The sequence below is a fragment of the Panthera leo genome, chromosome B2, assembly GCF_018350215.1.
Source record: "Panthera leo isolate Ple1 chromosome B2, P.leo_Ple1_pat1.1, whole genome shotgun sequence".
NCBI lineage: Eukaryota > Metazoa > Chordata > Mammalia > Carnivora > Felidae > Panthera > Panthera leo.
The window spans coordinates 2,382,485-2,406,343 of NC_056683.1; the positions used below are offsets into that span (position 1 = coordinate 2,382,485).

The following is a 23,859-nucleotide window of genomic DNA, read 5'->3' on the forward strand; positions in this document are numbered from 1 at the left end:
TTTGTTCATTTTTTTTTTTCTGAACAAAATCTTTTTAGTATGATGTAGTCCCACTTATTAATTTTGTTGTTGTGGTTGCTAAGTGCTTTTGGTATCATATTCAGGCTCTGGATTGAAATTTGGGTCACAAATGGTGGGCTGTGTTTGTAGTTAGGATAATGAAAGAACACCCTCATTTGGTAACTATCAACGTATCCAATGTTGGGTGGTTTTCTTTATATCATCTTTTAGTCTTAAAGTTTCAGGTCTTATGCTTACATCTTAACACATTTCAGATACCTTTTGCATGTTATCCTTGCTCAGGGGCCATGCTAATCTTCTTTGTATTGTTCTAATTTTAATAGTTTGCTGTCTAAGTGAGCACTCAAATGAGTTTTTGTGAGTGGTGCGACATAGGGCCTCCAATGTCATTTCTCTGCATGTAGTTGCCCAGGTTTCTCATGACCATTTTTTAAAGAGACTATGTTTCCCCATGAATAGTCTTGACACCTGTGTCAAATGTTAGTTGTCTGTCTATGGGTGGGTTTATTTGCGGGCTGTTCATTCTGTTCCTTTGGTGTATGGGTCTATTCCTTTAGCCACTATCATACTGATTTCCTTCCTAGAGCTGTATAATATAGTGAGAGTCAGGAATTTGGATGCCTTTAGCTTGTATTACTTTGTTGGGGTGGCCTTGGCAGTTTGGGGAATTTGTTTCAAATTTTTATTTAAATTCTAGTTAGTTACAGATAGTGTAATTTTGCTTTCAGGAGCCACTGCTTCCATATAACACCCAGTGCTCATCATAAGAAGTGCCCTCCTTGATACCCATCACCCATTTAGCCCATCCCCCACCCACCTTCCTCCATCAACCCTCGGCTTGTTCTCTAGTGTTAAGGGTCACTTATGGTTTGCCTCCCTCTACTTTTTTCCTTCCTATATATTCATCTGTTTTGTTTCTTAAATTCCTCCATTGAGTGAAATCATATGGATTCATATTTCTCTGACTGACGTATTTCATGTAGCATAATATACTCTAGCACCAACCATGTTCATCCAAATGGAAAATTTCATTCTTCTTTTTTTTTATCCATTCTTTTTTTTCAATATATGAAGTTTATTGTCAAATTGGTTTCCATACAACACCCAGTGCTCATGCCAACAAGTGCCCTCCTCAATACCCATCACCCACCCTCCCCTCCTTCCCACCCCCCATCAACCCTCAGTTTGTTTTCAGTTTTTAAGAGTCTCTTATGCTTTGGCTCTCTCCCAGTCTAACCTCTTTTTTTTTTCTTCCCCTCCCCCATGGGTTTCTGCTAAGTTTCTCAGGATCCACATAAGAGTGAAACCATATGGTACCTATCTTTCTCTTTAAGGCTTATTTCACTTGGCATCACTCTCTCCAGTTCCATCCACGTTGCTACAAAGGGCCATAATTCATTCTTTCTCATTGCCACATAGTACTCCATAGTGTATATAAACCACAATTTCTTTATCCATTCATCAGTTGATGGACATTTAGGCTCTTTCCATAATTTGGCTATTGTTGAGAGTGCTGCTATAAACATTGGGGTACAAGTGCCCCTATGCATCAGTACTCCTGTATCCCTTGGGTAAATTCCTAGCAGTGCTATTGCTGGGTCATAGGGTAGGTCTATTTTTAATATTTTGAGGAACCTCCACACTGTTTTCCAGAGTGGCTGCACCAATTTGCCTTCCCACCAACAGTGCAAGAGGGTTCCCTTTTCTCCACATCCTCTCCAGCATCTATAGTCTCCTGATTTGTTCATTTTGGCCACTCTGACTGACGTGAGGTGATATCTGAGTGTGGTTTTGATTTGTATTTCCCTGATGAGGAGCGACGTTGACCATCTTTTCATGTGCCTGTTGGCCATCCGGATGTCTTCTTTAGAGAAGTGTCTATTCATATTTTCTGCGCATTTCTTCACTGGGGTATTTGTGTTTTGAGTGTGGAGTTTGGTGAGCTCTTTATAGATTTTGGATACTAGCTCTTTGTCCGAGATGTCATTTGCAAATATCTTTTCCCCTTCTGTTGGTTGCCTTTTAGTTTTGTTGGTTGTTTCCTTTGCTGTGCAGAAGCTTTTTATCTTGATAAGGTCAGTACTTCATTTTTTCTTTTAATTCCCTTGCCTTTGGGATGTGTCAAGTAATAGATTGCTAAGGCTGAGGTCAGAGAGGTCTTTTCCTCCTTTCTTCTCTAGCGTTTTGATGGTTTCCTGTCTTACATTCAGGTCCTTTATCCATTTTGAGTTTATTTTTGTGAATGGTGTGAGAAAGTGGTCTAGTTTCAACCTTCTGCATGTTGCTGTCCAGTTCTCCCAGCACCATTTGTTAAAGACACTGTCTTTTTTCCATTGGATGTTCTTTCCTGCTTTGCCAAAGATTAGTTGGCCATACGTTTGTGGGTCTAGTTCTGGGGTTTCTATTCTATTCCATTGGTTTTTGTGTCTGTTTTTGTGCCAATACCATGCTGTCTTGATGATTACAGCTTTGTTGTCGAGGCTAAAGTCCGGGATTGTGATGCCTCCTGTTGTGGTCTTCCTCTTCAAAATTACTTTAGTTATTCCGGGCCTTTTGTGGTTCCATATGAATTTTAGGATTGCTTGTTCTAGTTTCAAGAAGAATGCTGGTGCAATTTTAATTGGGATTACATTGAATGTGTAGATAGCTTTGGGTAGTATTGACATTTTGACAATAGTTATTCTTCCAATCCATGAGCACAGAATGTTTTTCCATTTCTTTGTATCTTTTTCAATTTCCTTCATAAGCTTTCTATAGTTTTCAGCATACAGGTCTTTTACATCTTTGGTTAGGTTTATTCCTAGGTATTTTATGCTTCTTGGTGCAATTGTGAGTGGGATCAGTTTCTTTATTTGTCTTTCTGTCGCTTCAGTATTAGTGTATAAGAATGCAACTGATTTCTGTGCATTGATTTTGTATCCTGCAACTTTGCTGAATTCATGTATCACTTCTAGCAGACTTTTGGTGGAGTCTGTCGGATTTTCCATGTATAGTATCATGTCATCTGCAAAAAGTGAAAGCTTGACTTCATCTTTGCCAATTTTGATGCCTTTGATTTCCTTTTGTTGTCTGATTGCTGATGCTAGCACTTCCAACACTATGTTAAACAACAGCGGTGAGAGTGGACATCCCTGTCGTGTTCCTGATCTCAGGGAAAAAGCTCTCAGTTTTTCCCCATTGAGGATGATGTTAGCTGTGGGCTTTTCATAAATGGCTTTTATGATCTTTAAGTATGTTCCTTCTATCCCGACTTTCTGAAGGGTTTTTATTAAGAAAGGGTGCTGAATTTTTCAAATGCCTTTTCTGCATCGATTGATAGGATCATATGGTTCTTATCTTTTCTTTTATTAATGGGATGTATCACGTTGATTGATTTGCGAATGTTGAACCAGCCCTGCATCCCAGGAATGAATCCCACTTGATCATGGTGAATAATTCTTTTTATAAGCTGTTGAATTTGATTTCCTAGTATTTTATTGAGAATTTTTGCATTCATATTCATCAGGGATATTGGCCTGTAGTTCTCTTTTTTTACTGGGTCTCTGTCTGGTTTGGGAATCAAAGTAATACTGGCTTCATAGAATGAGTCTGAAAGTTTTCCTTCCCTTTCTATTTCTTGGAATAGTTTGAGAAGGATAGGTATTATCTCTGCTTTAAACATCTGGTAGATCTCCCCTGGGAAGCCATCTGGTCCTGGACTCTTATTTGTTGGGAGATTTTTGATGAGTGATTCAATTTCTTCGCTGGTTATGGGTCTGTTCAAGCTTTCTATTTCCTCCTGATTGAGTTTTGGAAGTGTGTGGGTGTTTAGGAATTTGTCCATTTCTTCCAGGTTGTCCAGTTTGTTGGCATATATTTTTTCATAGTATTCCCTGATAATCGTTTGTATCTCTGAGGGATTGGTTGTAATAATTCCATTTTTATTCATGATTTTATCTATTTGGGTCATCTCCATTTTCTTTTTGAGAAGCCTGGTTAGAGGTTTATCAATTTTGTCTATTTTTTTCAAAAAACCAACTCTTGGTTTCATTGATCTGCTCTACAGTTTTTTTTTAGATTCTATATTGTTTATTTCTGCTCTGATCTTTATTATTTCTCTTCTGCTGCTGGGTTTTGGCTGGTTTGCTGTTCTGCTTCTATTTCCTTTAGGTATGCTGTTGGATTTTGTATTTGGGATTTTTCTTGTTTCTTGAGATAGGACTGGATTGCAATGTCTTTTCCTCTCAGGACTGCCTTCGCTGTATCCCAAAGCGTTTGGATTGTTGTAGTTTCATTTTCGTTTGTTTCCATATATTTTTAAATTTCTTCTCTAATTGCCTGGTTGACCCATTCATTCTTTACTAGGGTGTTCTTTAACCTCCATGCTTTTGGAGGTTTTCCAGAGTTTTTGCTGTGGTTGATTTCAAGCTTCATAGCATTGTGGTCTGAAAGTATGCATGGTATGATTTCAATTCTTGTATACTTATAAAGGGCTGTTTTGTGACCCATTATGTGATCTATCTTGGAGAATGTTCCATGTGCACTCGAGAAGAAAGTATATTCTGTTGCTTAGGATGCAGAGTTCTAAATATATCTGTCAAGTCCATGTGATCCAATGTATCATTCAGGACCCTTGTTTCTTTATTGACCATGTGTCTAGATGATCTATCCATTTCTGTAAGTGGAGTGTTAAAGTCACCTGCAATTACCACATTCTTATCAATAAGGTTGCTTATGTTTGTGATTAATTGTTTTATATATTTGGGGGCTCCCTTATTCGGCGCATAGACATTTATAATTGTTAGCTCTTCCTGATGGATAGACCCTATGATTATTATATAATGCCCTTCTTCATCTCTTGTTACAGCCTTTAATTTAAGTCTAGTTTGTCTGATATAAGTATGGCTACTCCAGCTTTCTTTTGGCTTCCAGTAGCATGATAAATAGTTCTCCATCCCCTCACTCTCAATCTGAATGTGTCATTAGGTCTAAAATGAGTCTCTTGTAGACAGCAAATAGATGAGTCTTGTGTTTTTATCCATTCTGATACCCTATGTCTTTTGGTTGGCGCATTTAGTGCATTTACATTCAGTGTTATTATAGAAAGATACGGGTTTAGAGTCATTGTGATGTCTGTATGTTTTATGCTTGTAGCGACGTCTCTGGTACTTTGTCTCACAGGATCCCCCTTAGGATCTGTTGTAGGGATGGTTTAGTGGTGACGAATTCCTTCAGTTTTTGTTTGTTTGGGAAGACCTTTATCTCTCCTTCTATTCTAAATGACAGACTTGCTGGATAAAGGATTCTCGGCTGCATATGTTTTCTGTTCAACACATTGAAGATCTCGTGTCAATCCCTTCTGGCCTGCCAAGTTTCAAAAGAGAGATCAGTCACGAGTCTTATAGGTCTCCCTTTATATGTTAGGGCACGTTTATCCCTTGCTGCTTCAGAATTTTCTCTTTAGCCTTGTATTTTGCCAGTTTCACTATGATATGTCATGCAGAAGATCAATTCAAGTTACATCTGAAGGGAGTTCTCTGTGCCTCTTGGATTTCAATGCCTTTTTCCTTCCCCAGTTCAGGGAAGTTCTCAGCTATTATTTCTTCAAGTACACCTTCAACACCTTTCCCTCTCTCTTCCTCCTCTGGGATACCAATTATGCGTATATTATTTCTTTTTAGTGTATCACTTAGTTCTCTAATTTTCCCCTCATACTCCTGGATTTTTTTATCTCTCTTTTTCTCAGCTTCCTCTTTTTCCATAATTTTATCTTCTAGTTTACCTATTCTCTCCTCTGCCTCTTCAATCCGAGCCGTGGACGTTTCCATTTTATTTTGCATCTCGTTTAACGCGTTTTTCAGCTCCTCCTGACTATTCCTTAGTCCCTTGGTCTCTGTAGCAATAGATTCACTGCTGTCCTCTATACTGTTTTCAAGCCCAGTGATTAATTTTATGGCTATTATTCTAAATTCACTTTCTGTTATATTATTTAAATCCTTTTTGATCAGTTCATTAGCAGTTGTAATTTCCTGAGATTCTTTTGAGGGGAATTCTTCTGTTTGGTCATTTTGGATAGTCCCTGGAGTGGTGCGGACCTGTGGGGCAATTCCCCTTTGCTGTGGTGTATAACTAGAGTTGGTGGGCAGGGGCGCAGTCAGCCCTGATGTCTGCCCCCAGCCCACCACTGGGGCCACAGTCAGACTGGCGTGTGCCTTCTCTTCCCCTCTCCTAGGGGCGGGATTCACTGTGGGGTGGTGTGGCCCATCTCGGCTACTTGCACACTGCCAGCTTGTGGTGCTGGCTATATGGCATATTAGCTTGGGTAGATAGGAAGGTGCACGGGGGCAGAAGGGGCAGGATTAGCTCACTTTTCCTTCAGTGATCCACTTCAGTGGGGCCCTATAGCAGGGGGAGGGAGTCAGACCCGCTGCTGGAGGGGTGGCTTCGCAGAAGCACAGCGTTGGGTGTTTGCGTGGAGCAAGCAAGTTCCCTGGCAGGAACTGGTTCCCTGTGGGATTTTGGCTGGGGGATGGGTGAGGGAGATGGCTCTGGCAATCTCCTTTGTTCCCTGCCAAACTGAGCTCTGTTGTCCCGGGGTCAGCAACTCTCCCTCCCGTTGGCCTCCAGCCCTCCCATTCTCTGAGCAGAGCTGTTAGCTTATAACCTTCCAGATGTCAAGTCCCGCTTGCTGTCAGAAAACACTCCCTCTGGCCCCTCCGCTTTTGCCAGCCAGACTCGGGGGTCTGCTTGGCTGGCGGGCCGCCCCTCCGCCCCGGCTCTCTCCCGCCAGTCCGTGGAGCGCACACCGCCTCTCCGCCCTTCCTACCCTCTTCCATGGGCCTCATCTGCACTTGGCTCCAGAGACTCCATTCTGCTAGTCTTCTGGCGGTTTTCTGGGTTATTTAGGCAGGTGTAGGTGGAATCTAAGTGATCAGCAGGATGCGCGGTGAGCCCATAGTCCTCCTATGCTGCCATTTTCCTGAGACTTGGAAAAAATCTTTAGTGTTCTATAAAACATGTAGGTCATTCACAGATGGGAGCTAAGGTAGCTGGGAAGTTACTTGTCCTCTATGAGATACATGAACTAATAGAAGAGACAGATTAGGTCTGTCTGGAATTGTCCTCCATAGTCATTGTCCCTGAGGATTGCCACGTCTGGGCAGCTCAGTGACAAGGGCTAATTAAGAGCGTGGGGCATCCGTTCCCCAGAGACGTCAGCAGGGGAAGGGACTTGGTTCTGTGTGCCAGCCCAGCCACAGCTCAGAGTCATATCTCCCTCTCGCCTGGTTGAAAGGATCTCATAGACACACAGGCAGGTCACCGTTCTCAGGAAACCATACTTAGAGTCTGTGACTGCCTTCATCTTCTACCTCTGAGAGCCAACGTGCAGATCTCTGGTGTCACACGAGGACCTGTGAAGTCACCCTGAGAAAGTGTCCTTTCTCTTAAGAAAAACGTACGGATGCCCCAGTGCTGGTCGAGTCAACCTTTGCGTTTCCTGCAGGCACTGCAGGATCCTACATGTCTGCGTTCCTGTCCCCAGAGCTGTATTTAGGCAGTAACTTGGAATGAGGTAGGGAAATAGCTTTGAATCCACAGGGAAGGCAAATAAAGGTAAGTGAAATATAACTTGGTCTCTGTGTTGCTGTAGGAATTGGCAAGTTAGTTCATTTCCAGTTGGAATTGTTCTTGAAAGAAACAAATCTGTATTGATTGCATATATGGTTTATTGTCTACAATAACAGACTGTGGATATTCACCAGATAGAAGAACTAAATTTACTTGTCAGTATAGATGTCAACAGGTCATTCCTAGACATCCATTCTATTGTAGTACATTCATATTCCTCTGTATGCACAAGTGGAAAATAAATATTCATATTGAGTGGTAATAAAATATGCCCTTCAGTATTAGAACAGTAGACTCTGCATATGTGTAAAAATATTAGAATATCTGCTTCAAGTCCCTCCTTTGGTTCCTTATTATCTGTGAAATTAGATTCTATTTGTGCTCTACGCTTAAAACACAGTGTCAATATTTACACTACTTGCTCATTTTGTCTCATGGGAGTTACCAAAAGCTCTAAGATAGGTATGGCATTTTACAAATACTGTGTTGAAAATTACAAGGGGGAAGACACATGTAATGAATATTGTGTGAGTGCACCTTTATTTGAATTTATTGTTAATAAGAAATGATGATCCTTCAAGTGAGTTCAAATAGCAATATGATGACGAGAAAAGCAGTAAGAAACCTGAGTGTTTACTTAATTGATGAATTAGGGAAATGACATGATGTTTGTATATCTGTATGTGTGTGTATGTGCATGTGTGCATGTGCACGTGTGTTGTGTGTGTGCGTGTGTGATTGCACTGAGGTGTGGTGTAAAGTACACTAGGTCCCGTCCTTCTGTCCTTGCACACAATCATGAATGGACTCTTGTATGAACACTGTTCGTGACCTGCCCACACACTCTTTACCTGCTGGGGCTCCAATCCAAACCCTAGTTGGAACGAGTGTGGGCTCCAAGGTTCACAGCCATTCCCTTTGTGACAGAATTGCCATCATCTGAAAGGAAGCCACATTGCCAGGTGGTCTGGGGAACACACTGGGGGCAGCTCACAGCCAGAGACAGACTGTGGGATGTACAAGAGGTGCCAATGACAAAGCAGGCCTGAGTCGGATGTAATTCATGTTCCAAAGCAGTGGTGTCCAAGAGAGTAGAAAGTGCCCACAGGAAGCTTTGTCAATTTAAACTCATCAAAATTAGATAAACTCTAAACCCAGCTTTCTGCTGCCTGTGAGGATAAGCGAGCGTCGGCAGAGGCCACTGATCCAGGAGGGAGCATCTGTCCAGCTGAGCCATGGCCTGGGCCCAGGAAGGGCGCCTCCCCACAGCTGCAATCCAAAGGCCCAAAGATTCCCAGGATGCTTGGAGGCGCCAGCACGGTGAGGACTGACATGTGAGGGTGTATGCACCTGTCTCTGGGGAGCCCAGGTTCCTGCAGGAAGCCTGCTGGGCCCAGCCTGGCAGGACCCCAGGCAGAAGCCAAGTGCCCCGTGTGCTGGACGAGCGGGACCCCGGCAGCCCGCGTGTGCACTCAGCCTGTGTGGCGGCTGCAGCCGGCCATCCTGGGCTCACCTACACGACATGTCCCATTGCCCCCCTGCCGTCACCCCTGTCCAGGGTCAGCCGGGAAGGGTGACGGACACTGCCCAGCTCCTTCCCATCCACCAGGAGCAAGGAGAAGGGGCGGGCAGAGACCTCTGTGTGAGAAGCACAACCAGGTCCTGACCCTGCTCCATGAGGAGGACCCGGAGGTGACCCGCGTGCGTGCTGGCGAGGCCCCGGGGCAGGCTGCCCCTCGCCGCAGGCCAAGACTCTCGGGTCCCTGAAAAGCAGGTGGCTGATATGTCAGAGATTAATAAGCATTCAAAGCAAAACACCCTCAGAGCGAAGAAGGAAGGTGCAAAGGAACGCTGGAATTACCCTCTGAATTTGAGGGCCGGAAGCAACTTCTAGAACGTGGCCAAGAAGCAGTTCTTCCGAGGTTAGCCCAGGAAGAGAAGGATATTCAGTGGAAATGCGGTGCAAACCTACCAACATTTTCAAAGGACATCTGCACATCCACTGGTCTGCTGAGGAAAGTAGCAGAGGACAATGTGCTGTCTGAATGGGACCGGCTGTCACACATTCAACACTAATGACGTCTGTTTTGAATGAAGAGGAGGAGGCTGCAGGTTTCCTCCCCCAAATCCTGCTTGGCAGAAAAGTGTCTAAAAATTTCGAGTAGACACTCTCTGAACCCTGAGACAGCACACCCTCTGTTGATTGTCTCCGAGGACAAGAACCAGGTGAGATTTCTTTCAGAGAGAAAACAAAATGTTCCTTTTTTTCCCAAAAATATTTGCAGCCAATACTCTTGCCCTGGGTTTTCCATGGTTCTATTATGGCATCTTTGGGAGGTAGAAGTGGGACACAAGTCTGAACGGGCTCCCAGGGATGGCACAGACTCTCCTCCCACGAAGGCCAGGAGGTCTCGGTCAGTCTGGTGGGGTGCTGCCCGCAGGAGGGTCCCAGTGCCAGCCTGGGACTGTCAGACGTGACACCCAGAGACATTGGCATTGTCCTGGACCGTGAGCTGGGTGAACTCTCATTTCATAACATGACTCAGAAATCTCACACTTTTACTAGACCTCTTGAGCCTCATTTCTGCAAAGGACCCGATTCGAAGCCTCTCAGAATGTGTACGGGTCCAGGTTGTGAGTGAAAACTCCCTGAGCCATCTTCATTGTTTGTTTTAAAGAACGGAAGGTGGGTAGGCTCCTGTATTCATGTGCCAGGAAAGCGAACTCCTTCTCTCTCCCGAGTTTTTTCCTTCATCGCACAAGAAGGCTTTGTTTCGTTTCAACAACTATCTAGAAACCAGAGCTTCTCTCCAGGAGTGTCGCAGGGGGTTGCTGGGTGTGAGGGAGATTCCATTGGCCCTAAAGCGCAGATGGAGTTTGCAGGGGATTCACCAAAACAGAACCGCTCAGCTTTGCCTGTGCTGGTTCAGAGCCGTGCTGTTAACATACGGTGCTGTTCCTGCCTCGTATGGGTTATGTAGCGGACAGCAGCAAGCTGTGCCCTTAGTTTTACCGAAGGGCACAACTGAAAGGGATGCGGGGGACATCAGAGAAAGCCTTTAGCGCATCAGGGTTTGAGTGTTTTTTCCCTCCCCTGAAAGTGGCCAGCCACTGGCGGCCCTCACCGCACCTGCCTTCTTAGAAACCCTCCACACAGAGTTCATCTCATCCTAAATTCTTTGTTATTCTGCGCTGTATTTTCTAGCATGTCACTTGTAGCGTTGTAGACAATTGGAAAGGCTTATTAATAACAGACATTGCAGTTAGACGCCGTGTCAGAAAACACAAGAGGAATCACCAGGTAGTAAAAATGATTAGGGCATGACGGCGTATCTATTTGTAGTCAACATTTTCGTACCAGTATAGCTGACATTTACTGAGACCTAACTGTGTCCCAGGAGTTCTAGCATTTTCAAAGCAAATACTGGGTGGAAAGCATGAGACCGTTAATGAAAGAGGCTCACAAGAGTGCACGTCTAAACTCTGGGATGCTACACTGACTTCACCAGAAGGACCCAGGTTCAGTTCATTTTCTATGGTGGACTGAAACTAATTTGCAAAATGTAGTAACACTTATTTCCATGAAGATGAAATTATATACGTGTGTGCCTATGCTCCAAAGTTACCTTTCATATCTTTTCCTATTTTGAATAGAACTTGACACCTTAGCCACTTATTTCCACTGGTTATTGAGGTTATTTCCCCTTGTTTTTTTCTCTTCCATCGAAAATCTTTGTATTTTTTAAAAAAATAGATACAGTCAACGTGGGGATCATTTTTTGGAGCCTGACTTGTTGAACAACTGAAAAAGACATTCCTGGCTCAGTACAGGAAATGTGAGTGCAGTAGGGTGGTAGGTGATATCAGGGACCTATTAATTGTTTTAGGTGCGATAAAATTATGATTCAGGAAATGTCCATATTTTACAGATTGCTAGTGAAATGTATTTGGATGCAAATTTGTTTTTAGGACTTCCACTCAAGAACTCCAACAAACAAAAGCGGGAGGACACGAGGCAAAAAATTAAGCCAAGTGTGACAAAATGCTGATAAGTCTGGAATCCAGGCGATGGCGTACGGACATTCACTTTAGGTCCTCTTTTCTGTAACTTAGTCTAAACAAAAAGAACAAGGAAAGGTTTTTCCCACTAAAAACATAAATAAAATTCACTTGTTTAGCTAGAATGTTTTAAATGCTCAGGTATGACAGGTGGAGAGTGGGCATAATATTGGACAGTGAGGACAGAGAATTTCTACCATCACAGATGGATGCCTTTACTGGAGAGTTCTGTCCAGCTTCTCATGGGATCAGACTCCTGCTCTGTTCCACTGGAGACCACATCCTTGCTTAGCAACATCCTCTGCTGTCTTCCTTCCCTCACCCCGTTTATCCTGGGAGCATTCCCTGAATAAACTACACGCCCTGGAAATCCTACTTCATCGTCTTCTTCCATAGAACCTGCCCTACATCCCTGTCAGTGTTCATCACATCTGTCATTTCCTATGCAGTGATGGCCGTATCCCCTCATTTGCTCATCCTTCCTCATCATTGGGGGCCTGTTCTCATGTGTCTGAGGTCAGCTCAGACCCATGGGACAGAAGCATTAAGAAAGCAACAGCGATTCAGTCGTAGCACTGAGGCTGCGCAAATCTTGCCCACGCATTTTCAGGATTCATTCAGGAACCGGATAGGGCAGTGTGTGTATGTCAAACATATCAGTGAATGCTATACATTTGAAATGTCTTAAATAGAGACAGCATCTTGCGATCTTTTGTCTTTAAACTGTGTAGTTTGCATACTTAGCATCTCGTTGTGTGGACATATGTATTCTTCCACTAAAACTTTGAGTTGTATGTCAGCATGGACCTAATCTAGTAATTGGAAACTACTAGTCTGTCACCTTAGGTGTGTCAAGCATTTACCCTCTCACAGTGGAGGCAGTTCTCTTTGTTATTGTAAAATTGTGTTTTGTGAGATGTCATTTCAATTATGTTCTTTTTGATGGTAATTAGTACATACAATGACAATTTTTTTGTTTTGTATATTTTGTTTATTTTTATTTTACCTAATAACATTTTCTCTCTGTCTCTCACTGTCTCTTTCTCTGTCTCTGTCTGTATCTCTCTGTCTCTCTGTCTCTGTCTGTCTCTGTCTCTGTCTCTCTCTCTATATATATATATACACATATTGTTTTCAGGTATGTATCTTTTTGTAATGTTTATGTATTTATTTTTGAGAGAGAGTGTGTGACTGGGGGAAGGGCAGAGAGAGAGGAAGACAGAATCCCAAGCAGACTCTGCACTGTGTGCAGAACCCAATGTGGGGCTCAAACTCACAAACTGTGAGATCATGACCTGAGCCCAAATCAAGAGTTGGACGCCTAACTGACTGAGCCACCCAGAAGCCCCTCGTTATTTTATTCTTACGGGTGTTCATGAGATAGAAACATGGATTGTTTCTATTCCCTCTTCTGGCCAGGTGTGAGTTAGGGGATATTCAGGTTGTATAGAGAGAGAAAATGTTATTCGGTAAAATAAAAATAAACAGAATATACAAAACAAAAAAATGCCATTCTGTATACTAATTACCATCAAAAAAGAACATAATTGAAGTGACATCTCACAAAATGCTATTTGACACTAATAAGTGAGGGAACTGGCATCCAATGTGAGAGGTCGTTGCACATTGAGACTGTCTCAAATACCGTTTTAATCCACTGTATTAGGAATGCTTTTGTGCTAGACTTCAAAAGTCTTAGGGGCATTCAAAATGTCCCCATTAAACTGGTATTTTTAAGCATCTGTGGGTCAAAAGGGAAGCACTGTCATTCAACGGTGGTGTTTTCAGCGTGTCTCTGACTGAGTTTTTACTTGTTTTACTACCATAGCAGCAACAGCAACAACAAGGAAGAAGAAGAAGAAGAAAAACCTGGTGTAGCTTTCACAAATACAATCCTTTAGTTCCAGAGGCAATGTTGCCGAAATGTTTATTTGCAGAACCAGTAGTGAGATTTTGAATGTAACTGAATTCTTCGAATAAGTGTATTCTAAGTCATAAATCCTTATATCTGAATGCATTTTGGAGATTCTGTTGTACTATATTTTAAAACATGTAAGATGTGTGCAAATCAAATGGTGTGCAATCATGAGGTACGTATTTCTAAGAACGTCTCTCCCTCTCTGCTCCTCTTTCTGATGGCTCTACCTCTTTTCCCTCATCCCCATTTCCTCTAAACACTACGTCTTCTAGTTTGATTTCACGAATAGAATTTCATGACTCATTACCTACTTATAACACCCAGTGCTCATCCCAACAAGTCCCCTCCTTTATGCCCATCACCCGTCTAGCCATCCCCTGCCCACCTCCCATTCCGGCAACCCTCAGTTTGCTCTCTGTATTTTAAGTCACTTATGGTTTGCCTCCCTCTCTGTTTTTATCTTAGTTTTCCTTCCTATGTTCATCCGTTGTGTTCCTTAAATTCCACATATGAGTGAAATCATAGTATTTTTCTTTGACCAACTTATTGTGCTTAGCATAATGCCCTCTATTTCTATCCGTGTTCTTGCATATGGCAAGATTTCATTCTTGTTGATCTCCCAGTAATATTCCATTGTATATATATATTCCACATCTCCTTTATCCACTCATCAGCTGGTGGACATTTGGGCTCTCTCTACACTTTGGCTATTGTCGATAGTGCTGCTATCCACATTGGGGTGCATGTGCCCCTTGGAATCAGCACTTTTGGTGAGCATTTGGATAAATGCCCTCCTAAGGTAATTCTATTTTTAATTTTTTGAGGAATCTCCAATTGTTTTCCAGAGTGGCTGCAAACAGTTTGCATTTCCTCCAGCGGTGCAAAAGAGTTCCTCTTCTTCCACATCGTCGCCAACATCTGTTGTTGCCTGAGTTGTTAATTTTAGCCATTCTCACGGTCGTGAGATGTATCTCATTGTGGATTGGATTTGTACTTCCCTGATGGTGTGTGATGTTGAGCATCTTTTCATGTGTCTCTGAGCCATATGGATGTCTTCCTTAGAAAAGCTTCTATTCCTGTCTTCTGCCCGTTTCTTCACTGGATCATTTGATTTTGGAGTGTTGAGTTTCCTACGTTCTTTATAGATTTTGGATACTAACCCTTTATCTGATCTGTCATTTGCAAATATCTTCTCCCATTCCATCTGTTGCCTTTTAGTTTTGCTGATTGTTTCCTTTGCTGTGCAGGATCTTTTTGTCTTGATGAGGTCCCAATAGTTCATTTTTGCTTTGGTTTCCCTTGCCTCTGGAGACATGTCCAGAAAGAAGTTGCTGTGGCCAAGATCAGAGAGGTTTTGCCTGCTTTCTCCTTGAGGATTTTGATGGCTTCCTGTCTTAAGTGTAGGTCTTTCATCCATTTAGAGTTCATTTTTGTGTGTGGTGTAAGAAAGTGGTCCAGTTTCATTTTTCTGCATGTCGCTGTGTAGTTTTCCCAACACCATTTGCTGAAGAGACTGTCTTTATTCCATTTCATCTTCTTTCCCACTTTGTCAAAGATTAGGTGGCCATACCTAATGGTTTGTGGGTCTCTTTCTGGGTTCTCTCTTCTGTTCCGTGGATATATGTGTTTGTATTCATGCCAGTGCCATACTGTCTTGTTGAATACAGTTTGGAAATACAGCTAGAGGTCCAGAATTGTGATGCTTCCACTTTTGGTTTTTTTTTTTCAACATGACTTTGGCAATTCAGGGTGTTTGTGGTTCTATACAATTTTTAGAATTGTTTGTTCCTGCTCTGTGAGGAATGTTGGTGTTATTTTGGTAGGGTTTGCAAGAAATGCGTAGATTGCGTTGGGTAGTATTGACATTTTCATGATATTTGTTCTTCCTATCCAGGATCCTAGAATGTTTTTCCATTTCTTTGTGTCTTCTTCAATTTTGTTCATAAGCTTCCTACAGTTTTCAGCATATAGATCTTTCATCTCTTTGATTAGGATTATTCCTATGTATTGTAAGGGTTTGGTGCAATTGTAAATGGCATCTACTTTATTTCTCTTTCTGCTCCATTATTGGAGTATAGAAATGCGACCGATTTCCATACATTGATTTTATATCCTGTGGCTTTGCTGAACTCATGTATCAGTTGTAGCAGGTTTTTGGTGCAATCTGTTGGGTTTTCCATGTACACTATAATGTCATCTGCGCAGAGTAAACGCTTGACTTCCTCCTTGCCTATTTGAATGCCCTTTATTTCTTTTTGTTGTCTGATTGCTGAGCCTAGGACTTCCAATACTATCTGAATAAGAGTGGAGAGAGTGGACATCCCCATCATGTTCCTGACCTGAGGGGGAAAGCCCTCAGTTTTTCCCCATTGGAGATGATATTAACTGTGGGTTTTTTGCATATGGCCTCTATGATCTTGAGGTCTATTCCTTCTATCCTTACTTTCTTCAGGGTTTTTACAAGAAAGGATGCTCTACATTGTCAAATGCTTTTTCTGCATCTATTGAGAGGATCATAGGGTTCTTATCCTTTCTTGTAGTAATGTATGCATCACACTGATTGATTTGTGGACATTGAACCAGCCCTGCATCCCAGGTAAAAATCCCACGTGATTGTGGTACAGAATTATTTTAATGTATTGTTGGATCCAGTTTGCTAGTATCTTTTTGAGAATTTTTGCATCCATGTTCATTAGGGAAATTGGTCTGTAATTCCCCTTTTCCGTGGGGCCTTTGTCTGGTTTTGGAATCAAGGTATTGCTGACTTCATAGAATGAGTTTGGAAGTTTTCCTTCCATTTCTATTTTTTGGAGCAGCTTCAAAGGAATAGGTGTTACGTCTTCCTTAAATGTTTGCTAGGATTCCCCAGGAAAGCCATCCAGCCCTGGACTCTTGTTTGGGGAGATTTTTGATTACTGATTGGATTGTTTTACAGATTATAGGTGTGTTCACATTTTCTATTTCCTCCTGTTTCAGTTTTGGTAGTTGATAGGTTTCTAGGAATTTGTCCATTTCTTCCAGATTGCCCATTTTATTGGGGTATAATTGCTCATCATATTCTCTTACTGTTGTTTGTATTTATGCTGTGTTGGCTGTGACCTCTCCTCTTTCATTCATGATTTAGTTGAGTCCTTTCCTTTTTCTTTTCCTCAGTCTGTCTAGGGGCTTATTGATTTCATTAATTCTTATACAAAGCAAGTTCCTGGCCTCATTGATCTGTTCTACTGGTTTTCTTATTTTGATATCATTGATTTCTGCCCTCATCTTTATTATTTCCTGTCTTCTGGTGGTTTGGGGCTTTATTTTCTGTTCTTCTTCCAACTCCCTTAGGTGTAAGATTAGGTTGTATATTTGAGGCCTTTCTTCCTTCTTTAGGAAGGCCTAGATTGCTATATACTCCCTTTTATGACCACCCTTGCTGCATCCCAGAGTTTTGGACAGTCATGCTTTCATTTTCATTGACTTCCATATACTTTTTAATTTCCTCCTTAAATTCTTGGTTACCCCTTTCATTCTTTAGTAGGATGTTCTTTATTTTTTATTCATTTAAAAAAATTTTTTAACGTTTATTGATTTTTGAAACAAAGAGAGACAGAGCATGAATGCGGGAGGGTCAGAGAGAGAGAGGGAGACACAGAATCTGAAACAGGCTCCAGGCTCTGCACTGTCAGCACAGAGCCCAACGTGGGGCTCGAACCCACGGATGTGAGATCATGAACTGGGCCGAAGTCAGACGCTTAACCAACTGAGCCACCCAGGCGCCCCAGTAGGATGTTCTGTAATACCCAAATATTCATCGTGTTTAAAATTTTTCCTTCTGGTTGGTTTCAAGTTTCACAACATTGTAGGTGGAAAATATGTACGGTATGATTTTGATATTTTTGTGCTTGTTGAGGGCTGATGTGACCCAGTATGTGATCCATTCCAGAGAATGATTCATGTGTACTGGGGAAGAATGCATATTCTGCTGCTTTAGGATTAAATGTTCTGAATGTATCTGTTAACTCCATCTGGTCCAGTGTGTCATTCAAAGCCATTGTTTCCTTGTTGATGTTATGCTTAGATGATCTGTCCATGGTTGTAATTGCGGTGTTAAAGTCCCCTAGTAGTATGGCATTATTATCAATGAGTTTCTTTGCATTTGTGATTAAGTGATTCATATATTTGAGCGTCTCACGTTGGGGACATAAATATTTACAAGTGTTAGGTCTTCGGAATGAATAGACCCCCTAATTATGATATAATGCCCTTCTTTCATCCCTTGTGACAGTCTTTGTTTTAAAATCTAGTTTGTCTGATACAAGTATGGCTACTCCAGCTTTCTTTTGATGTCCATTAGCATGATAGATGGTTCTACATCCCCTTACTTTCAATTCTTAGGTGTCCTTAGGTGTAAAATGAGTCTTTGTAAGCAGCATATTGATGGGACTTGTTTTCTTATCCATTCTGATACCCTATGTCTTTTCATTGGAGAATTCACTCCATTTACATTTAGTGAGATGTATGTACATTTTACAGTTAGTAAGCACAGACTGAAAGACCGTATTTCCTATGACCGAGGCAAAAACAGGTCCATTATTTTATTTTTTTAAATCTAAAAACCCAATGAATTACTTTTTGTGACAATGTGGAACTAAATTCGTAAAACTATGGCAATTTCATGGGTGCATCATTTATTCAAATAGTTTTCATAAAATCCCATGGCTATGTCTTTTCATATGAATAATCCACCAACCACCAACTGTTATTGGTGGTTTTTTTTTTTTGAGATTTATTGTATAAATTATTAAATGCTTGGTCTTGACAGGAAAAACATAGTAAGAAAAGATGGACCCGAAAAATGGAAGTTCCTTCACTGGCTTTATCCTGCTGGGTTTCTCTGACCGGCCTCAGCTGGAGCGCGTCCTCTTTGTGGTTCTTCTGATCTTCTATCTGCTCACCCTGCTGGGAAACACAGGCATCATTGCGTTGTCCCGCCTGGACCCACACCTGCAGACTCCCATGTACTTTTTCCTCTCCAACCTAAGCTTTCTGGATCTGTGTTATACGACCAGCACTGTTCCTCAGCTACTGGTTGATCTCAGGGGACCAGACAAGTCTATCTCCTTTGCTGGCTGTGTAGCTCAGCTCTTCGTGTCTCTATGGTTGGGATCCACAGAATGCATTCTGTTGGGGGTGATGGCATTTGACCGCTACGCAGCCGTCTGCAGGCCCCTGCACTACACAGTGATCATGCACCCCCGTCTCTGTGCCCTGATGGCTTCTGCATCGTGGTTCATTGGTTTTGTCAACTCCTCATTGCACACGGTGCTCATCTTCCTTGTACCACTTTGTGGGAGAAATAAAATAGATCACTTCTTTTGTGAGATCCCCCCACTGCTCAAGCTTGCTTGTGTTGACACCACTGTGTATGAGTCTGAGCTCTTCTCTGTCAGTGTGATGATTCTCCTGATACCTGTGGCATTAATCACATTCTCCTATGGTCAGATTGTCAGGGTGGTCTTAGCAATAAAGTCAGCTTCAGGGCAGAGGAAAGCGTTTGGGACATGTGGGTCCCACCTCACTGTGGTCTCCCTGTTCTACGGCACAGGCATCTACATTTACCTCCAGCCCAGCAACAACTACTCCCAGGATCAGGGCAAGTTCATTTCTCTCTTCTACACCATTGTCACCCCCATGGTCAACCCTGTTATATATACCTTGCGGAACAAGGATGTGATGGGAGCAATGAGGAAGGTGTTGTGTAGGGGCTATGACTCCAGATGACTGCGGGAAGTCCCTTTCATGGAAGACTTTGAATGCCAGAGTCTTTATGATTTCTGTGTCCTCAACATTTACCCTGACAACTTTCAAGGGAACTTTCTTAATTCGTTCTTTTATGCAAGTGAGTGTTCAAACTCTAAGTTTATGGACTCATGGCAGCCTCCAGAGATGCTGAGTTAGTGTACCTAGACCATCTGCAGCATATTAATATTGTAAATACTTTCACAGGATTTTCTTAGTTCTCCCCCATTTGGGAACACTATTCTGTTTCTAATTGCAAGACAGTGATACACACACCATGAAAGCATACCAATATAAGAATAAAAATGACCAGAACACGGTAATAAATATTAATATTGTAGCAAATTCTAGCAATTTCCGGTGGCTATTTCTTCTTCTCACAGTCAGATCACGGCTCTATTACAACGTTTGTGGCCTGACTGGATCACAGCTTTTTCCCAGAAGTAGTAGGACAAGTGTGGGAAAAACAAACTTACGTGAGAGAAAATATGCCAACATCTATCCTGATAGAGCAATTCAGCTATCAAGCTATGGTGTAATGTTGCCCTTGTGATACTGATTTCGTTTTGAAACACCATTCTTTGTTTTTCAAAGAAATTTTTCTTTATTATTGATTTTTATGATTTTAGTGTTTAAATAATTTTTATTGTCATTCCATTAGAGTGAACCCACAGTATTATATTATATTATATTACTTTAAACTTTAAAGGTACTTTATAAAGTACTTTGTAGTACTTTTCTGTACAATATAGTGATTCAACATTTCCATCATCACAAGTGTTCTCTTTAATCTCCATCACCTTTTTAACCCCTCCCCGCAGGCCATCCACTGTGGCACCAGTGAGCCCAGAGAAGGGGACATTCTCAGTTCATGCATCCTAAATTCCTAGCCCTGTCCTGGCCTTGGGACTATCACGTGTCAGCATAATGGCAGGGTGTGCAGTGTAGGGTGACTGCACTCTGAACATGCCCTCTGCATGCTGCTAAACTCACTCCTGGATCATCATCAGTGTGCAGCCACCCCTCTAAGACCCTCCTGTACCTCCTAGTCAGCACATTTCGCAGCTACTGTTTGCCAGAGTCCCGCTCTGACCAGGCTCATGGAGGAGGCATGAACAGGTCACAGACACCTGGCACCCCCCCCACTTTGCAGGTGATTACTTTTCAGATGCTTGTTTTGTGACATGGGTGAGAGCTCTCTTTCACCACAGTGGTGTTGTAGCATGTTTGAGCCCTTATGGTGTAGTCTGGGAACCACCATGTATGGACCTGTGGTTTCCTGGGAAGGGAGGCTGGGTGTCAAGGTGGAAAGGGGAGTGTGAATGACTGGAGATCAGACGATCGGGGCAGGTGTTCCTGAGGTGGCCTGAGAGACAGGACACTGGTTTTGGGGAGGAGACATTTCCTTTTTCCCCAGGGCTTTTCCACCTGTTTTGGAATTAAATTGATATGAGACAGAGTAACTGGAGAAAACACCCAGAGTTTTATTACCTGCACAGGGAGGCCCAATCTGGAAATTGAGACCCAAAGAAATGACCAAAGCAGGCTGAAATGGACATCCATTTCCTGGTTATTTCAAGTAATCAGACGTTAATACAACTGTGTTTTAGGGAGGAGAGCCCAGAGTCCTCCTACATTTCCATCACCTTAACTCCTCCTCCTGCTTTCTCTTGTTTTTGAGAAAGAAGAAGATTGCATGTTTGTGTGAGCCAGGCAGGGGCAATAGAGAGGGGGAGAGAGAGAATACCAAGCAGGCTCTGCTCTGTCATCACAGATTCCAGTGCAGGGCTCGAACTCACAAACTGAGAGATCATGACCTGAACTGAAATCAACAGTCGGTTGCTCAACCAAATGAGCCACCCAGGCACTCCCCTCCCCAGAAAAACCCTATTTTGACATAAATTCTCATTAACTTGAACTGGGCATTAAGATTTCATGCAGCATTCAACCCCATAGCAATTGTTAATGTGATTATCTGAGCAGATTTCAAAATTCTTTATTATACACAAATTCCTGCATGCAGTAGTAAGACCAAGATGCAAGTATTATTTCTATCCTGTTCCAAGTTCATAAATGAGGTACATTGTGGTCATGGTAATTGCTAAGTTCTTGTTGAGAATGTTGGGATTTCTCTTAGTCTTATTGTTGTCTAGATAGCAGAAACCCGCAGCAATAAGAATCACCAGATTCCCCTTCTCTGGCTTGAAAGCCAAAAAAGGCTATTCTCCTGACTCCCATTTGTTACGCTTACAGGTCAAAAAGAAAAACACAGATTGCATGCTGGAAAGATCTGCTCCTGAGCATTTGGTTTGAGCTGGAAGAGAAAATACAGTCTTTCCTTCTCCAGTGAAGTGGTAATTGGCTAATTGGGAGTTCAGATTTCTCTTTCTTCTAGAACTTGGTCTAAAGAAGAGCAACCTCATCCATACACACAAGTTCTGCCACACCTTTTTGGGTCTAAGCAATCAGTAGGGAAGGGAAGAAGGTCATGTCATTGTAGGAACATTTGAATGGATGTTTAGGTAAGAATATACCTCTCCTTCCAGGGAAGAATAACAAAGATTGCAGATATCCACCTAACTTTTGGAAGCAGCCACTGGTCTTTGAAGAACCACTACAGTTGTAAGAAGTGAAGAGATTGGCATATGGATGCTAAAGTGAAGGTCCTGCAGATGGAAATACATGACCGCTGTCCCCGTGAAAGCTAGGACACTCAGAACCTGCCCGGTGGTGTGTGGTCATGGATCTGTAGGAAAGTGTTAGGGGATACAATAGGTAGAACAGAGCCCTTAGAATAAAGACAGATTCGTGTATTTACTATATGGCAACCTTGGACAGGATAGTCTTGGGAAATGGTGAATCTGAAAGGCAAGGGAAGTCACAATTGAAGGGAAGGGAAGTCACAAGGGACGACCTTGTTCAAGCTCTGTTCAAGGTAATAATGCTTCTCTCCATCATTACTGTTAGCATAAGTTCTGTCATCCCCAGGGTTTACCCAGAAAGATTGTCCACTCATTGCAGAGTGTTTTGGCACAAGCGAAGAGGTGTAGTTTAGAGTGGACAATGGAGCCTGGAGGTAAACAGAAGTTGGAATTTATGATTCTATGGAATCTGCCCATGAATAAAAGGGCTAATGTTATATCTGAGGGATATTTTTATAAGCACCAAAGTCAAAGTATGTGCTCTAGGGTCCAAGGATGTGTGTATTTTTAGGGCCCCAGGAGGGGCCTGCCCCAAGTAACTATTTGTCTCAGTCCAAGGAGCCTCAGAATTTGACTCCCCAGAGGCAGCCAAAGAGGAAGAAAGGCTCTGGAGGCATGAGATGAGCAGGTAGTCAATCGTTTTCCACCAAATTGACTAGGAGTGAAACGATTGTCTCTTCTTAACTTCCATTTACCAATGCTATTTCATAATATTGGCTAACATATGTTGGGTAGTCTTTGGATTCATTTTTAAAATGACATACAATTTTCACGTAACATGTATTAGATTTTTTGAAACTTATTGTCAATTTAGCTAACATACAGTTATAATCTTGGCCTCAGGAATAGATTCCTGTAATTCATCCCTTTCATACAAATCCCAGTGGTCATCCCAAGTGCCCTCCTCAATGCTCATCACCCATTTTCCCCACCCCCTCAACCTCCCACCTTCCTCAACCTCAATTTGCTCTATTTAAGAGTCTTATATGGTTTGCCTCCCTCTCTGTTTATAACTTAGTTTTCCTTCCCTTCCCTGTGGTCTTGTGTTAAGTTTCTCAAATTCCACATAGGCGTGAAATGATGTGATATCTGTCTTTCTCTGACTGACTTGTTTTCCTTAGCATGCCACCTTCCAGTTCCATCCACGTTGTTGCAAATGAAAAGATTCCATTCTGTTTTTCTTGCTGGGATGTCTTCCATTGTGTACCTATATCACATCTTCTTTATCCATTCATCAGTTGATGGATACTCAGGCTCTTTCCATAATTTGGCTCTTGTTGATAGCACTGCTATAAACATCAGAGTACATGTGCCCCTACAAATAAGCACTCCTGCATCATTTGGGTAAATTCCTAGTAGTTTTATGGCTGGGTTGTAGGGTAAACCTATTTTTAATTTTTTGAGGAACCTCCACGCAGTTTTCCAGAGTGGCTAAACTCTATGAATTCCTACCAACGGTGCAAGAAGGTTCCCTTTTCTCCACATCCTCGTCAACAGCTGTTGGTTCCTGAGTTCATTTTAGCCATTCTGACCGGTGTGGTTTATCTCAGCGTGGTTTTGATTTGTATTTGATTTGCTCCCTGATGGGGAGCATCTCTTCACCTGTCTGTTGGCCATCTGGATGTCTTCTTTGGAAAACTGTCTATTCATATCTCCTTTCCATTTCCTCACTGGGCTCTTTGTTTTTCTGGTGTTGAGTTTGGTAAGTTCTTTATAGATTATGGATACTAACCCTTTATCTGATATGTCATTTGCAAATATCTTCTA

General features: G+C 42.2%; 1 protein-coding gene and 1 pseudogene across 1 annotated transcript; one reads left to right on the top strand and one right to left on the bottom strand.

Annotated features, from left to right (window-relative positions):
• Positions 1-264: 264 nt before the first annotated feature.
• On the bottom strand, positions 265-363 carry LOC122220823 (annotated as a pseudogene).
• Positions 364-18,433: 18,070 nt separating this feature from the next.
• Positions 18,434-19,372, top strand: LOC122219374 (putative olfactory receptor 2B8). Its single transcript, XM_042937607.1, has one exon. The coding sequence runs from the start codon at positions 18,434-18,436 to the stop codon at positions 19,370-19,372; it is 939 nt and encodes a 312-aa protein (XP_042793541.1).
• Positions 19,373-23,859: the final 4,487 nt, after the last annotated feature.

Excerpts from the sequence above, each read along its gene's own strand:
- LOC122219374 (XM_042937607.1), top strand. The coding sequence starts at position 18,434 with ATGGACCCGAAAAATGGAAGTTCCTTCACTGGCTTTATCCTGCTGGGT.